The 18360-nt window shown below is 38.1% G+C and overlaps 1 protein-coding gene across 1 annotated transcript in view; it reads left to right on the top strand.

The window, feature by feature from the left end:
* The window catches only part of SLFN12 (schlafen family member 12), a 34812-nt gene that overhangs the window by 3692 nt on the left and 12760 nt on the right, over nucleotides 1–18360 (top strand). Inside the window, 3 exon segments of the mRNA XM_073797873.1 lie at nucleotides 1135–1971; nucleotides 1973–2214; nucleotides 3110–3232. Coding sequence (XP_073653974.1) covers nucleotides 1160–1971; nucleotides 1973–2214; nucleotides 3110–3232 — 1177 coding nt within the window. The 5' untranslated portion in view covers nucleotides 1135–1159.

The raw sequence follows: 18360 nt of genomic DNA, 5'->3' as shown, positions 1-18360 counted from the left end.
TGGTTGTAGACTTTTCATTGTATCTTCACATGGTAGAGAGCAGAGAAGGGAGGCAACCTCTCTTGAGGTTCTTACAAGGGCATTAATCCTACTCATGAGTGCTCGGCCCTTATGACCTCATCTGATCCTAATTACCCCCCAAAGGCCCCACTTCCTCATACCATCAGGTGGTAGGGGAGGGTTTCAACATATGAATTTTGAAGGGACACAAACATTCAGTCCATACAGCTGTTTACATATGATCAGAAGTTTATAGAGACTGAGGTGTATCCACAGCCTACAGCTGAGTCTCTGCAGGATACTGATCCAGCAGTGGACAAGAGTATTCTGACCTTTGTATCCTTTCCAAGTGTAGTGATCACTACCTGTGATGAACTCTTCTCTCAGCTGTCTCTAGGCCATCTATAACAAAGCTGTAATCCCAGCAGACCTTAAAGGGACAGGGTTAATGAATTTGGGATACTTATACCTAAAGCAGATGTTTTTGTATATAAGAATTTTACCTCATTGAAAATATGTGGATATCTGATAGAAAAAGGGTATAGTGACTTGGCCCAACTTGCTTAAGATCAATGGCCAAAATTTATGAATCTAACTCATCCTTGCAAGAAGGAAAAATTATTAAAATGGCATATTGCTAGATGTCTTTAGACTCCCAAGGGATTCCCCAATAAAAGAAAATAATTAAGATAAAGTTGAAATTATTTAAAAAATAAAAGTATATGTAATATATAAAACTAAAATTTGGTTCACTGAGATCAGAAACATAGATAGGCTCCCCTCAGGGGCTTATTTAAGAAAAGAAGCAAGTTATATAATATTAGGGATTAGAAAAGAGATATAAACACAGATAAAAATTAGATTAAAACAATTAGAAGAGGATCATATAAAACTATGGCAAAAATTTGGAAAATTTTACAGGAGTAGAAATTACTATCGTCTTATCATCACTATCATTATCATCAGTTCAGAATATGTCCCCAAAACCTATTTTATATCTGTATCCTTATCATGGCATCCAGTGGAATATAGGATAAAACAAAATAAAGAATTTTGTTGGGTTTGCCTCACAATACACAATTTGCTATCTCTTTTGCTCAGGTCCTATTTTAAATGGCTCTGTCTGTTTTACAGAAAAGAATTTCTGCTTGGAAGTTGAATGGCTTCGAGGGAAATGACCGTCCGTGTTGTTTTGGACACTGACTATGCTGAGCTGGTTCTAGATGTGGGAAAAGTCACTTTCGGGGAGAAGAATAGAAAAAAAATGAAAGATTGTCAATTGAGAAAAAAGCAGAATGAAAACGTCTCACAATCTGTGGTTGCTTTGCTGAATTCTGGAGGGGGCGTGTGCAGGGCTGAAATTGAGAATGAAAACTATAGTTATGAAAAAGATGGAATAGGATTAGATTTGGAAAATTCTTTTTCCAATATTGTTTCGTTTGTTTCTAAATACTTAGACTTTATGCAGCGAGGTAAATATTTTCTGATTTTTGTCAAATCGTGGAGCTCAGAAACCTCTGGGTTGAGGATTGCCACCTTGAGCTCCAATTTGTACAAAAGAGATATAACCTCTGTAAAAGTCATGAATGCTACCGCTGCACTGGAATTCCTCAAAGACAGGCTAGAAGCTGGAGAGGGATTTTCTTTAATACCTAAATCATCTCCAAAGAGGTACCGTTTTGATGTACAAGAAGAAAGTAGCATGAAGGCCTTGGCTGCTGACTTTTTTAATAGGATGCAACTCAGGTACAGAGAAAAACTCACCTTTACTGAATCCACACATGTTGAAATGAAAGACTACTCAACAGAAAAGTTGTTACAACGCATTAAAGATATTCTCCCTCAATATGTTTCTGCATTTTCAAATACTCATGGGGGATATTTGTTTATTGGTTTAAGTGAAAAAAATCAAGAAGTAACTGGCTTTAAAGCAGAGAAGAGTGACCTTGACAAGATAGAAAAAGAAATAGAACTGCATTAGCAAGTTTCCTGTCTATCACTTCTGTATAGAGAAGAAGAAGATAAATTATTCATGCAAATTCCTTGAAGTATATGATGAAGGAAGTCTTTGTGGATATGTCTGTGCGCTCAAAATAGAGCTATTCTGTTGTGCAGTATTTGCCAAAAAGCCAAATTCCTGGCATGTGAAAGATAATCAAGTGATGCAGCTGACCGTGGAGGAATGGTGCCAATTAATGCTGGATCCTGAACCAAGTGAGGAAGGGGGATTAGAAATAAGGGTATATTTGGCTGGGATGGCAAAGCTTTTTTTTTCTCTTGGATTTGGAGCAACATCAATAGTCCTCAAATTTCAACACCTAATTTACTAATCTCTGGTGGTTACAATCGTAGTTCACTATCTCTACCCACTTAGAAAGCACATTACCTCCTCTCTGTAGCACTGCCTGGTATAAAGATCCAATTAACCCTGCTTTTCTTCCTTGTCACTTCTACTCACTTTCAAGGAGAGCCTGTGAATTCCTTCTCCCTTTCCCTTCTGAGCTTGGTTTCAGTAACTGACCACTTCTCTCTCTCAGGAACACTTGCCTCTTTTATTTACTTGCTCCTTCATCTTTCTTTACACCTTTGCATTTATTTCCCTTAGAACCTCTTCCCTCTTCCTCTCCTGTCTCTCCCGTTTGTGAATCAACGTGTAACCCTAAATTGGACTGATAAGAAAAGGATAGTGTTGGTATTTCATCTGATTTTTGGAAAAGAAAAGCCTCCAATGAAATTAGACCAGCACTAGCAACTTAAAAATCTCTGAAAGTGCAAGCTTCTTCCTTAGAATCTGCACAAAATTCAGCTCTCCACTAGCCATCATGTCTTCTAATTTTAATTGCTTTAAAAATGAACCCAATTATATGGTAACGTATTCAATTACTATTAATGCAGTTTCCTATTAGTATTCAATATAGTGTGTTTCAACAGCCTCAAGGAATAAATTTATAACTTATGTTTGACTTGGGAATCTAAGCACAATATCTAACAATATTTCTATTGGAAAAATGGGGTCATTTCTAAGCAAACTTTTGATATACTAAGCATTTTGTTGATATACTAAGCATTTAGTTGTGACAAATTGAGAAAGTGATTTTTGTTTTTTAAGATTTTTCCAGGTCATTTGAAGAGATGAAACTTCAACAAAGTATGTTATCACCTATACCCCTTGATTGGTCTCTGTATAAATATAAGAATTTGGAAAGTCAGGAGCAGAGATATCACCTTACAGGTAATTTAATTCTGGTTTCTTTGGACTTGGTGTGAGTATTTTCAAATCTTCTCTTCACATCAGCTCTATCTTGAAACTTATCATCAAAGTATATTCTGGCATTCAGGGGAATGCTTTGGTGTTTTTATCATTGAATATGTCAAAATCTAATTTTTCAGATTTTGATTAGACTTTTCTTGGTGTAATAGGAACTCCTTTAATTGGAAGCAAGAGAACCCCAACTCAATTTAGTTTAAACAAAAAAGGAAGTACATCATGTTGCTGGGAAATCTAGATTGAGACCCAGCTTCATACATTCAGTTACTGAAGAAAGGCCACCATTACTCAGAATCTCTGATTTATCTGTTTTCGTTACTACTGTTTATGGACAACATGTCGTTTTCTGCCATATAAACAGCGTTACCTTGAATATTCTTGTTCAGTCTTCTGGTGCATATTTTCAAGAGTTTCTTCTGGGTCCACACCTAGGAGTAGAATTGCTAGGTCAGGAAGTATGTGAATATTCAAGCAATAAGATAATGCCAGATTGTTTTCCGAAGTAAATGAGTCACTTTACTCCCAACAACAATATGTTACAAATGCCACATCTTCTCCAGTTGTAAAACTTCTCTTCATCTTTCTTCTCACCCTCCTTCTTCCCACTCAAATAGGTGTAAAATAGTATCTCTCTGCGTCTACATTTCCCTGGTTATTAATTTGGTTGAGCATATCTTCATATACTTACTGGCCATATGTATTTTATCACCTATGAAAGGCCTATTCTGTCTTTTGCCCATTTTTCTATTAGGCTTTTGTCTTTTTCTTGCTGATGTGTAGGAGATTCTAGAATCCAAATGCTCTTTTGGTCATAAGTATTACAGATTACAGAGATCTTCTCCAAGTTTGTGGCTTTTGTTTTCTCTTTTCTTAAGGCATATTATGATAATTAGTAGTTTGATATTTTAATTTTCTGGTTTAATGCTCTTTGTGCCTTGTGTAAGAGATCATGCTCTACCTTAAGGTTAGAAAGATATCTCCCTTCATTTTCTTCTAAAAGTTTTAGGGTTTTGCACTTTACATTTAACATTTAAATCCTTGATCCATCTCAGTGGTGATGTAAGAGTACTATTTCATTTTGTTCCATGTGGATGGCCACATTACCCAGCTCCAATTACTGAATAGTTCCCACTTTCACCCACTGATCTGCCATGCCACCTCCAGCATATTACTAAGTATAAGTATAGCCATATTTCTAGAATCCCTATTATGTTCTCTTGGTCAATTTGTCTGTCCCTACATCCACTATACTGTCCTAATATTATAATATCCTATTAAGTACTTGGCAGGGTAAGCCACCTTGCTTTTATTCTTTTTCTTTGACAGTGTCTTGGTGATTTTAAATCATTTAATATATTATACAAATTTTAGAATCTGCTTAAGTGCCACAAAAAACCCTTTAAGGATTTTGATTGCAGTTACATTGACTAGGTAGATTTGTGACATATTTACATCAATTGTTTTGTACAGTTGAACATAGGCAATCTCTCCGTTTGTTTATATCTTCTTTAATGTCTTTAAAGTTTTATAAGTTTCTGTGTACAAGTTTTGTAGTTTTTTGTTACATTTATTACTAGTTTTTTAAAAAATTTTTATTTTATTTATTTTATTTTTGGCTGTGTTGGGTCTTCGTTGCTGCATGTAGGCTTTCTCTAGTTGCAGCAAGTGGGGGCTACTATTTGTCACAGTACGTGGGCTTCTCATTATGGTGGCTTCTCTTGTTGCACAGCATGGGTTCTAGGCACGCGGGCTTCAGTAGTTGTGGCATGCAGGCTCAGTAGCTGTGGCTTGCAGGCTCTAGAGCGCAGGTTCAGTAGTTGTGGCACACGGGCTTAGTTGTTACGTGGCATGTGGGATCTTCCTGGACCAGGGGTCAAACCCATATCCCCTGCATTGGCAGGCAGTTCACGGGCTCTAGAGCGCAGGCTCAGTAGTTGTGGCGCACGGTCTTAGTTGCCCTGTGGCATGTGGGATCTTCCTGGACCAGGGCTCAAACCCATGTCCCCTGCACTGGCAGGCAGATTCTTAATCACTGTGCCACCAGGGAAGCCCTATTACTAGGCTTTTAAAAAGTTTTTGTTGTTGTAATTGTAATTGATGTCTTTCTTTCTTTTTTTTTTCTTTTTTTTTTTGGCTGCACTGTGCAGCTTGCGGGATCTTTGTTCCCTGACCTGGGATTTAACCTGCGCCCTCGGCAGTGAATGTGTAGAGTCCTACCCACTGGACCGCCAGAGAATTCCTGATGTTTTTCTTTAAAAGTTACATTTTCTTATTGTTTGTTGCTGGTGTGTAGAAATGCAATCAATTTTAAATATTGGGTTCATGCTACCTTGTTAAAATTTATTTTGAATAATTTGTCCATAGATTCTTTTTATGTTCTTTATAATTATACTGATTATGTTTTCCTAACCCTTTTTTTTTTTTTTTTTTTTTTTTTTGCGGTACGCGGGCCTCTCACTGTTGTGGCCTCTCCCGTTGCAGAGCACAGGCTTCGGACGCGCAGGCTCAGCGGCCATGGCTCACGGGCCCAGCCGCTCCGCGGCATGTGGGATCTTCCCGGACCAGGGCACGAACCGGTCCTCGGAAGAATGCTGCAAACTCAAAAATCTCTCCAGTTGCAATTGTATTTCAAGAGTAGACTGCTCGGACTCCCCTGGTGGTGCAGTAGTTGAGAGTCCACCTGCCGATGCAGGGGACACGGGTTCGTGTCCTGGTCCGCAAAGATTCCACGTGCCGCGGAGCGGCTGGGCCCGTGAGCCATGGCCACTGAACCTGCGCGTCCGGAGCCTGTGCTCCGCAGCGGGAGGGGCCGCAGCAGTGAGAGGCCTGCGTACCACAAAAAAAGAAAAAAAGGAAGAGGAGACTGCTCTTCTGTTTATATCTCCTGCTTTGGTTACTTTTCAGTGCCTTCAAATACTTAATTTTTAATATTTTGTCCAGATTTTACACTTTGCATCAGTGAGAGGGTTAGTCTGACTAAGCTACTCTACCATTGCTTAGAGACAAAAACCTCTCATCTGTTTTTTTTTTTTTTTTGCCTTTTTTTGGATTATTTTATTTTATTTTCCTGTTCTTCTCTCAGCCTTTAATACATATTATTCTATTATTCCTTTACATGGTTTGCCTAGAAATTACAGTGTACATCTTTATTTTGCTAGTTTTACTTCTTCCCAAGTTTTTAGCTTTATATGAATCCTTTTATTGTTTTAAAACTGTCAATAATACTTCTTATTTGCCCAACATTTACTCTTTCCAGGAAAATGTATTAATTCCTGAAGTTTAATGCTTTCATTTGGGATAATTCTCCTTTAAGAAGAAGAACTCTGTTTGATGTTATTTGTGGTGTAGATCTTCTGACAATAAGCTATCTCTTCCTCTCTCTTTCCCCCCACCCATTTGAAAATGTTTTATTTTTGCCTTTTGTTGGATATTTGTGGTACATGTTGAATTCTAGGTTTGCAAACCTTTTCTTTCAGGACTTTAAGATGTCATTCCAATGTCTTCTGGCTTATAGACTTTCTGTAGAAGAATGAATCATAAGTCTTATTGTTGCTTCCTTATAGATTATGTGTCTTTTTTCCTCTGACTGCTTTAAAGATTTTTCTGCTGTAGGATGTCTTTCCATTTATCTGTGCCTTCTTTAATTTCCTTCATCAGTGTTTTAGAGTTTTCAGTGTACAAGTCTTTCACTTCTTCAGTTGTTTATTCATAAGTATCTTATTCTTTTTGTTACTATTGTAGATTGGATTGTTGTCTTAATTTCCTTTATGGATAGTTTATTGTTAGTGTATAGAAATGCTACAGATTTTTGTACATTGACTTTGTATCCTGCAATTTTACTGAATTTTCTTATTAGTTTTAACAGTTTTTGTTGTTGTTGAATCTTTAGGGTTTTCTACATCTATGATCATGTCATCTGCAAACAGAGATCATTTACCTTCTTACTTTCTGATTTGGTTGCTTTTATTTCTATTTCTTGTCTAATTACTTTGGCTAGGACTTCCAGTAGTGTTGAATAGAAGTGGTGAGATGGGCTTCTCTGGTGGCGCAGTGGTTGAGAGTTCGCCTGCCGATGCAGGGGACACAGGTTTGTGCCCCGGTCCGCGAAGATCCCACATGCCGTGGAGCGGCTGGGCCGGTGAGCCATGGCCGCTGAGCCTACGCGTCTGGAGCCTGTGCTCCACAGTGGGAGAGGCCACAACAGTGAGAGGCCCGCGTACCGCAAAAAAAAAAAAAAAAGAAGTAGTGAGAGTGGGCATTCTTGCCTTGTACTGGATCTTAGAGGAAAAGCTTTCAGTTTTTCTGCATTGGTTATGATGTTGGCTGTGGCTTTTCATATCTGGCCTTTGTTGTGTTGAGATAAATTCCTTCTATACCTATTTTGTTGAGAGTTTTTATAGAATGGATGTTGAATTTTGTTAAATTATTTTTCTGCCTCTGTTTGAAATGATTATGTGGTTTTTATCTTTCACTCTGTTGATGTGGTATATCACATTGATTTGTAAATGCTGAACCATCCTTCCATCCCTGGGATAATCCTACTTGGTCATGGTGTATAGTCTTTTTAGTCTGCTTTCAAATTTGATTTACTAGTATTTTATTGGAGACTTTTTTTTTTTTTTTTTTTGCGGTACGCAGGCCTCTCACTGCTGTGGCCTCCCCTGCCACAGAGCACAGGCTCCGGACGCGCAGGCCCAGCGGCCGTGGCCCACGGGCCCAGCCGCTCCGCGGCACGCGGGATCCTCCCGGACCGGGGCACGAACCCGCATCCCCTGCATTGGCAGGCAGACTCCCAACCACTGCGCCACCAAGGAAGCCCTATTGCAGACTTTTGCATCTATGTTAATTCGGGTTATTGGCCTGTAGTTTTCTTTTCTTCTCTTGTGGTATCTTTGTTTGGCTTTAGTATCAGGGTGATGCTGGCCTCATAAAATGAGTTTGGAGGTGTTCCCTCTTTTATTTTTTAGAAGAGATTAAGAAGGATTGGAATTAATTCTTTGAATGTTTGGTAGAATTCACCTATGAAGCTATCTGGACTTGGGCTTTTCTTCATAGGGAGGCTTCAATCCTTCATTCTCTTTAATTGTTATTGGTCTGTTTAGATTTTCTATTTCTTTTTGATTCAGTCTTGGTAAGTTGTATGTTTCTTGAAATTTATCTGTTTCTTCTAGATTATCCAGTTTGTTGGCATATAATTATTCATAAGCGTCCCTTTTGGTCCTTTTTATATGTTAAGCACCCATTGTAATGTTTTCTTTATCATTTCTGGTTTTATTTATTTGAGATTTCTCTCTCTTTTTTGCTTAGTTTGTCTGGCTAAAGTTTGTCATTTTCGTTTATCTTTTTTTAAGAAACCAACTCTTAATTTTGTTGATTTTTTCTGTTATTTTTCTATTCTCTACTTGATTTAATTATGCTCTAATCTTTATGATTTCCTTCCTTCTGATAATATGGAGCTTACTTTGTTGTTGTTTTTCAGTTCTTTGAGGTGTAAGGTTATGTTGTTTGTTATATTTTTATTTTATAATGTAGGCCTTTATCACTATAAACTTACCTATTAATACTGCTTTTGTTACAACCCATAATTTTTGGTATATTGTATTTTCATTTGTCCTGAGATATTTTTGAAATTCCCTTTGGATTTCTGCCTTGACCTAATGGCTATTCAACAGTGTGCTGTTTAGTTTCCAAGTATTTGTGAAATTCTCATTTTATTGTTGTTATTGATCTCTAGTTTCCTTTTATTTTGGTCAGAACAATACTTGGTATGGTTTCAATCTTCCTAAATTTGTTATGACTTGTTTGTGACCTAACGTGATCTGTCTCAGAGAATGTCCCATGTGCACTTGAGAAGAATGTGTGTTCTGCTGGAGGGTGGAAAGTTCTGTATATGTCTAAGTTCATTTGATCTTTAGTTCAAGTCTGTTATTTTCTTATTTGGATGCTCTAACCATTATTGAGAGTGAAAATAGTGAAGTCTTATACTAATATTTTATTGCTGCCAACTTCTCCATTCAGATTTTTCAGTATTTGCTTTATATATTTATGTGCTGTGATGTTGGGTGCATATATATTTACAGTTGTTACATCTCACTGTTGAATTGACCCTTTTATCATTGTGTTTTGACTTCTTTGTCTCCAAAGACTACTTTTTTTAAAAAAATTATTTTATTTTATTTATTTATTTTTTTGGCCTCACTGCACGGCATGTGGGATCTTAGTTCCCTGATCAGGGCTCCAACCCACATCCCCTGCATTGGAAACTCAGAGTCTTAACCACTGGACCGCCAGGGAGGTCCCACTAAAGACTATTTTAGACTTTAATTCTACTTTTTCTGATATAAGTATTGCCATTCCTGCTTTCTTTTAGTTACCATTTCTCTGGAGTATCGTTTTCCATCTCTTCATTTTCAACATATATGCATCCTTGAATCTAAAGTGAGTTCTTTTAGACAGCATATAATTGGATCTTGGTTTTTAATGCATACAACCACTCTAAATTTTTTGATTGGAAACATTAAACCATTTTCATTTAAAGTAATTATTAGTAGGGAAGGATTTATTATTGTCATTTTCTTAACTGTTTTCTGTTTGTTCTTTTGTCCCTTTTTTCTCTCTTGCTGTCATCTTTGTGCTTCATTAGGGTTTTGTGGGGAGGGTTGTTTGTTTTATTTTTTGTATTGTTAGGCTTGACTCCTTCCTCTTTTTGTGGTGTAACTTCTATAGGTATTTTCTTTGCAATTACCATAGGGCTCACACAAAATATCTTATAGCTGTAAGAGTCTACTTTAAGCTGATAACAACTTAATTTCACTTGCATATAAAAACTATACTTTTACCTCGTCTCCCTCCACATTATATGCTATTAATGTCACAGTTTATATCTCTTTATATTGTGTATCTAATAACATAAGTTAATTATAGTTATTTTTAATACTTTAGTCATTTAAAATTTTTAACATCTTTATTGGAGTATAATTGCTTTACAATGTTGTGTTACTTTCTGCTGTATAACAAAGTGAATCAGCTATATGTATACGTATATCCTCATATCCCCTCCCTCTTGCGTCTCCCTGCTACCCTCCCTATCCCACCCCTCTAGGTGGTCACAAAGCACCGAGCTGATCTCCTTGTGCTATGAGGCTGCTTCCCACTAGCTATCTATTTTACATTTGGTATTGTATATATGTCAATGCCACTCTCTCACTTCATCCCAGCTTACCCTTCCCCCTCCCTGTGTCCTCAAGTCCATTCTCTGCGTCTGCGTCTTTATTCCTGTCCTGCCCCTAGGTTCTTCAGAACCATTTTTGTTTTTTAGATTCCATATATATGTGTTAGCATATGGTATTTGTTATTCTTTTTCTGACTTACTTCACTCTGTGTGACAGACTCTAGGTCCATCCACCTCACTGCAAATAACTCAATTTCGTTTCTTTTTATGGCGAGGAATATTCCATTGTATACGTGTGCCACATCTTCTTTATCCATTCATCTGTCAATGGACACTTAGGTTGCTTTCATGTCCTTTCTATTGTAGATAGAGCTGCAATGAATATTGTGGTACATGACTCTTTTTGAATTACGGTTTTCTCAGGGTATATGGCCAGTAGTGGGATTGCTAGGTCATATGGTAGTTCTGTTTTTTACTTTTCTAACGAACCTCCATACTGTTCTCCATAGTGGCTGTATCAATTTACATTCTCACCAACAGTGCAAGAGGGTTCCCTTTTCTCCACACCCTCTCCAGCATTTATCATTTATAGATTTTTTGATGATGGCCGTTCTGACCGGTGTGAGATGATACCTCACTGTAGTTTTGACTTGCATTTCTCTAATGATTAGTGATGCTGAGCATCTTTTCATGTGTTTGTTGGCAATCTGCATATCTCTGGAGAAATGTCTATTTAGGTCTTCTGCCTATTTTTGGATTGGGTTGTTTGTTTTTTTGATATTGAGCTGCCTGTATATTTTGGAGATTAATCCTTTGTCAGTTGCTTTGTTTGCAAATATTTTCCCCCATTCTGAGGGTTGTCTTTTCGCCTTGTTTATGATTTCCTTTGCAGTGCAAAAGCTTTTAAGTTTCATTAGGTCCCATTTGTTTATTTTTGTTTTTATTTCCATTTCTCTAGGAGGTAAGTCAAAAAGGATATTGCTGTGATTTATGTCATTGAGTGTTCCGCCTACGTTTCCTCTAAGAGTTTTATAGTGTCTGGCCTTACATCTAGGTCTTTAATCCATTTTGAGTTGATATTTTTTCATGGTGTTAGGGAGTGTTATAATTTCATTCTTTTACATGTAGCTTTCCAGTTTTCCAAGCACCACTTATTGAAGAGGCTGTCTTTTCTCCCTTGTATATTCTTGACTCCTTTATCAAAGATAAGGTGACCATATGTGTGTGGGTTTATCTCTGGGCTTTCTATCCTATTCCATTGATCTATATTTCTGTTTTTGTACCAGTACCATACTGTCTTGATTACTGTAGCTTTGTAGTATAGTCTGAAGTCAGGGAGCCTGATTCCTCCAGCTCCATTTTTCTTTCTCAAGATGGCTCTGACTATTCGGGGTCTTTTGTGTTTCCATACAAATTGTGAATTTTTTTGTTCTAGTTTTGTGAAAAATGCCATTGGTAGTTTGATAGGGATTGCATTGAATCTGTAGATTGCTTTGGGTAGTATAGTCATTTTCACAATATTGATTCTTCCAATCCAAGAACATGGTATATCTCTCCATCTGTTTGTATCATCTTTAATTTCTTTCATCAGTGTATTATAGTTTTCTGCATACAGGTCTTTTGTCTCCTTAGGTAGGTTTATTCCTAGGCATTTGATTCTTTTTGTTGCAATGGTAAATGGGAGTGTTTCCTTAATTTCTCTTTCAGATTTTTCATCATTAGTGTATAGGAATGCAAGAGATTTCTGTGCATTAATTTTGTCTCCTGCTACTTTACCAAATTCATTGATTAGCTCTAGTAGTTTTCTGGTAGCATCTTTAGGATTCTCTATGTATAGTATCATGTCATCTGCAAACAGTGACAGTTTTACTTCTTCTTTTTTGATTTGGATTCCTTTTATTTCTTTTTATTCTCTCATTGCTGTGGCTAAAACTTCCAAAACTAGTCAGCAACCTTGTCTTGTGCCTGATCTTAGTGGAAACGGTTTCAGTTTTTCACCATTGAGAACAATGTTGACTGTGGGTTTGTCATATATGACCTTTATTACGTTGAAGTAGGTTCCCTCTATGCCTACTTTCTGGAGGGTTTTTATCATAAATGGGTGTTGAATTTTGTCAAGAGCTTTTTCTGCATCTATTGAGATTATCGTATGGTTTTTCTCCTTCAATTTGTTAATATGTTGTATTACATTGATTGATTTGCATATATTGAAGAATCCTTGCATTCCTGGGATAAACCCCACTTGATCATTGCTGTATGATCCTTTCAGTGTCCTGTTGTATTCTGTTTGCTAGTATGTTGTTGAGGATTTTTGTATCTATATTCATCAGTGATATTGGCCTGTAGTTTTCTTTTTCTTTTTTTTTTTTTTCTTGTGGTACGCAGGCCCCTCACTGTTGTGGCCTCTCCAGTTGCGGAACACAGGCTCCAGACGCACAGGCTCCAGACGCACAGGCTCAGCGGCCATGGCTCACGGGCCCAGCCGCTCCACGGCACATGGGATCTTCCCGGACCGGGGCACGAACCCGTGTCCCCTGCATCGGCAGGCGGACTCTCAACCACTGCTCCACCAGGGAAGCCCTGTAGTTTTCTTTTTTTGTGACATCTTTGTCTGGTTTTGGTATCCTGGTGATGGCAGCCTCATAGAATGAGTTTGGGTGTGTTCCTCACTCTGCTATATTTTGGAAGAGTTTGAGAAGGATAGGTGTTAGCTCTTCTCTAAATGTTTGATAGAATTCGCCTGTGAAGCCATCTGGTCCTGGGCTTTTGTTTGTTGGAAGATTTTTAATCACAGTTTCAATTTCAGTGCTTGTGCTTGGTCTGTTTATATTTTCTATTTCTTCCTGGTTCAGTCTTGAAAGGTTGTGCTTTTCTAAGAATCGGTCCATTTCTTCCAGGTTGCCCATTTCATGGGCATATAGTTGCTTGTAGTAATCTCTCATGATCCTTTGTATTCTGCACTGTCAGTCGTTACTTCTCCTTTTTCATTTCTAATTCTGTTGATCTGAGTCTTCTCCCTTTTTTTCTTGATGAGTCTGGCTACTGGTTTATCAATGTTGTTTATCTTCTCAAAGAACCAGCTTTTAGTTTTATTGATCTTTGTTATCGTTTCCTTCATCTCTTTTTCATTTATTTCTGATTTGATCTTTATGATTTCTATCCTTCTGCTAACTTTGGGATTTTTTTTGTTCTTCTTTCTCTAATTACTTTAGGTGTAAGGTTAAGTTGTTTATTTGAGATTTTTCTTGTTTCTTGAGGTAGGATTGTATTGCTATTAAACTTCCCTCTTAGAACTGCTTTTGCTGCATCCCATAGGTTTTGGGTCATCATGTTTCATTGTCATTTGTTTCTAGGTATTTTTGATTTCCTCTTTGATTTCTTCATTGATCTCTTGGTTATTTAGTAGTGTATTGTTTAGCCTCCATGTGTTTGTATTTTTTACAGTTTTTTTCCCTGTAATTGATATCTAGTCTCATAGCATTGTGGCTGGAAAAGGTACTTGATACGATTTCAATTTTCTTAAATTTACCAAGGCTTGATTTGTGACCCAAGATATGATCTATCCTGGAGAATGTTCCATGAGCACTTGAGAAGAAAGTGTATTTTGTTGTTTTTGGATGGAATGTTCTATAAATATCAATTAAGTTCATATTGTTTAATGTGTCATTTAAAACTTCTGTTTCCTTATTTATTTTCATTTTGGATTATCTGTCCATTGGTGAAAGTGGGGTGTTAAAGTCCCCTACTATGATTGTGTTACTGTCAATTTCCCCTTTTATGGCTGTTAGCACTTGCCTTATGTATTGAGGTGCTTCTATGTTGGGTGCATAAATATTTACAATTGTTATATCTTCTTCTTGGATTGATCCCTTGATCGTTATGTGGTGTCCTTCTTTGTCTCTTGTAATAGTCTTTATTTTAAAGTCTATTTTGTCTGATATGAGAATTGCTACTCCAGCTTTCTTTTGATTTCCATTTGCATGGAATATCTTTTTCCATCCCCTCACTTTCCGTCTGTATGTGTCCCTAGGTCTGAAGTGGGTCTCTTGTAGACAGCATATATATGGGTCCTGTTTTTGTATCCATTCAGTCAGTCTGTGTCTTTTGGTTGGATCATTTAATCCATTTACATTTAAGGTAATTATCGATATGTATGTTCCTATCACCATTTTCTTAACTGTTTTGGGTTTGTTTTTGTAGGTCTTTTCCTTTTCTTGTGTTTCCCGCTTAGAGAAGTTCCTTTAGCATTTGTTGTAAAGCTGGTTTGGTGGTGCTGAATTCTCTTAGTTTTTGCTTGTCTGTAAAGGTTTTAATTTCTCCATCAAATCTGAATGAGATCCTTGCTGGGTAGAGTAATCTTGGTTGTAGGGCTTCCCTGGTGGTGCAGTGATTAAGAATCCACCTGCCAATGCAGGGGACACGGGTTTGAGCCCTGGTGCAGGAAGATCCCACATGCCACAGAGCAACGAAGCCCATGCACCACAACTACTGAGCCTGCGCTCTAGAGCCCGTGAGCCACAACTGTTGAGCCCAAGTGCTGCAACTACTGAAGCCTCACACCTAGAGCCTGTGCTCCACGAGAGAAGCCACTGCAATGAGAAGCCTGAGTACCACAATGAAGACTAGCCCCCACTAGCCGCAATTAGAGAAAGCCCGCACTCAGCAACGAAGCCCCAATGCAGCCAAAAATAAATAAATAAATAAATAAATAAGTAAATATTTTTTAACAATCTTGGTTGTAGGTTTTTCCCTTTCATCACTTGAAATATGTCCTGTCACTCCCTTCTGGCTTGCACAGTTTCTGCTGAAAGATCTGCTGTTAACCTTATGGGGATTCCCTTGTATGTTGTTTGTTGCTTTTCCCTTGCTGCCTTTAATACTCTTTCTTTGTATTTAATTTTTGATAGTTTGATTAATATGTGTCTTGGAGTGTTTCTCCTTGGATTTATCCTGTATGGGACTCTCTGGGCTTCCTGAATGTGACTATTTCCTTTCCCATATTAAGGAAGTTTTCAACTATAATCTGTTCAAATATTTTCTCAGTCCCTTTCTTTTTCTCTTCTTCTTCTGGGACACCTATAAGTCAAATGTTGGTGCATTTAATGTTGTCCCAGAGGTCTCTGAGGCTGTCTTCATTTCTTTTCATTCTTTCTTCTTTATTCTCTACAGTAGTTATTTCCACTATTTTATTTTCCAGGTCACTTATCCATTCTTCTGCCTCAGTTATTCTGCTATTGATTCCTTCTAGAGAATTTTTAATTTCATTTATTGTGTTGTTCATCATTGTTTGTTTGCTCTTTAGTTCTTTTAGGTCCTTGTTAAACGTTTCTTGTATTTTCTCCATTCTATTTCCAAGATTTTGGATCATCTTTACTATCATTCCTCTGAATTCTTTTTCAGGTAGACTGCCTATTTCCTCTTCATTTGTTTGGTCTGGTGGGTTTTTACTTTCCTCCTTCATCTGCTGTGTATTTCTTTGTCTTCTTATTTTGCTTAACTACTGTGTTTGAGGTCTCCTTTTTGCAGGCTGCAGGTTCATAGTTCCCATTGTTTTTGGTGTCTGCCCCCAGTGGGTAAGGTTAGTTCAGTGGGTTGTGTTGGCTTCCTGGTGGAGGGGACTGGGGCCTGTATTCTGGTGGATGAGGCTGAATCTTGTCTTTCTGGTGGGCAGGACCACGTCTGGTGGTGTGTTTTGGGGTGTCCATGAACTTATTATGATTTTAGGCAGCCTCTCTGCTAATGGGTGGGGTTGTGTTTCTGTCTTGCTAGTTGTTTGGCATGGGGTGTCCAGCACTGGAGCTTGCTGGTCGTTAAGTGGAGCTGGGTCTTAGCATTGAGATGGAGATCTCTGGGAGAGCTCTCACTGATTGATATTACGTGGAGCCGGGAGGTCTTTGGTGGTCCAATGTCCTGAACTCGGCTCTCCCACCTCAGAGGCTCAGGCCTGACACCTGGCCGGAGCACCAAGACCCTGCCAGCCACATGGCTCCAAAGGGACATATGACGGGTCCAAGATTCCTGAACCAAGGCATCTCAGGGTCTAGGAGAGAGAGGCAGAGAGATGAGGAACAATCCTGGCTCTGTGTGGAAGGGACTCCATCCCAGAAGCCCCAGAGGAAGGAACTGCCTCTAGTTAGCTTGTCACTGTATACACAATGCCTGGCACACTGTGCTTGGTAAGAATTCGGTGAATGAATGAACGAATCTCATTTAACATTTATACTAAATTAAAAGTCATTTATCCACTACTGTTATAATAATATGGTTTTCTGTTTTTGTCTCTATATTTACCTTTACCAATGACTTTTATGCTTTCATGTTGCTGTTTAACATCTTTTATTTTCAACTTGAAGAACTCTTTTTAGCATTTCTTATAAAGTAGGTCTAATAGTGATGAATTCTCTTAGCTTTTGTTTGTTTTAGAAAGTCTTTATCTCCCCCTCACTTCTGAAGGACAGGTTTGCGGTGTATATATTCTTGGTTGGAAGTTTTCTTCTGTCAGAACTTTGAATATATCATCCCACTCTCTTCTGGCATTCAATGTTTCTTAAGAAAAAGCCACTGATAGTCTTATTGGGGGTTCTCTTTTATGTTACAAGTTGCTTTTCTCTTACTGCTTTCAAAGTTATCCTTTTTATCTTTAACTTTTGACAATTTGATTATAATGTGTCTAAATGTAAGTATCTTCTGATTCAGCTTACTTGGTATGTTTTGGACTTCCTAGATCTGGATGTTCATTTTGAGGTTTGAAGAGGTTTCGGCCATTACTTCTTGGCATAAGCTTTCTGCACCTTTTTCTTTTTTCCTTCTGGAACTTCCATAATGCATACATTGGTTTACTTTATGGTGTGCCATCAGTTTTCACTCTTTTTCATTCTTTTTTCTTTTTTCTCTTTTTACTGGATGATTTCCAGTGACCTGTCTTCCAGTTTATTGGTCTTTTCTTCTGCTTGATCTAGTCTGTTGTTGAACCCTTCTATTGAATTTTTCAGTTAACTTGTTGTATTCTTCAGTTCTATGATTTCTTTTTGGTACTTTTTAGTATTTTCTATCTCTGTTGAAAACCTCCCTTTGTTCACACATTGCTTTCGTGACCTAAGAAAACATCATTAAGGCCATTATTTTGAATTCTCTTTTGGGTAAATCATGTAGCTCCACTTCATTAAGAAAAGATTTCTAGAGATTAATCTTGTCCTTTAATTTTGAACATATTCCCCTGTTTCTTCTTTTTTCTTGACTCTGTGTTGGTTTCTGCACATTATATAAAACAGCCACTTCTTCCAGTTTTCACAGACTGACCTCATGTAGGAGATGAACTCACTAATCAGTTCAGCCAGAGATTCTGGGTACCTCTCAAAGCTTTGTGCTCATTTTAGATGCTGTCTTTGTTCTTAGTGTTCCCCAGAAGACTATCGTAAGCCAAGTCCCATCAGTGCCCTGATTCAGGCAAGATAGAAGCCAGTGCCTCAAGTTGCAGCCAGAAAAGTTGAAGCACTAGATGTGTGTCCCAATTCCTCCTCTCTTAGGGAGAAGTTGAGAGATGGAGTTTATCACCCACTTGCTCTTGACAAATACCTGCTTACTAGTTCAGACTGTGTGCTCCTTCAAACTGTTGCTTTGCTCTCTGTTGCCCTCCAGAACCTAGTGAATGCCAGGACCTGTCAGCTCTCAGAGAAGGATGGGTTAGAAGTCAGTCCCTCTGGTAGCAACTGGAATGTTTTGGGAGCTAGATGTGCATTCCAACTCCTTTTAGGGAGAATCGGAGACTTGGCTTTATAACTGGAGTGGGTCAGGGGAAGAGTAACAGGAGGTATCCACATGCCCATTCAAACTCCCAAGGGACTAATGATTGCTTTCTCCATCAGCTCCCTGGACAGACTCTCAGACAGCAGGTACGAAAGTTAGGGCACTAGATGTGCCC

This window comes from Tursiops truncatus, chromosome 20 (assembly GCF_011762595.2).
Source record: "Tursiops truncatus isolate mTurTru1 chromosome 20, mTurTru1.mat.Y, whole genome shotgun sequence".
Classification (NCBI taxonomy): domain Eukaryota; kingdom Metazoa; phylum Chordata; class Mammalia; order Artiodactyla; family Delphinidae; genus Tursiops; species Tursiops truncatus.
Note: the sequence above shows the minus strand (reverse complement) of the source record. Positions and strands in the feature narration are given on the sequence as shown.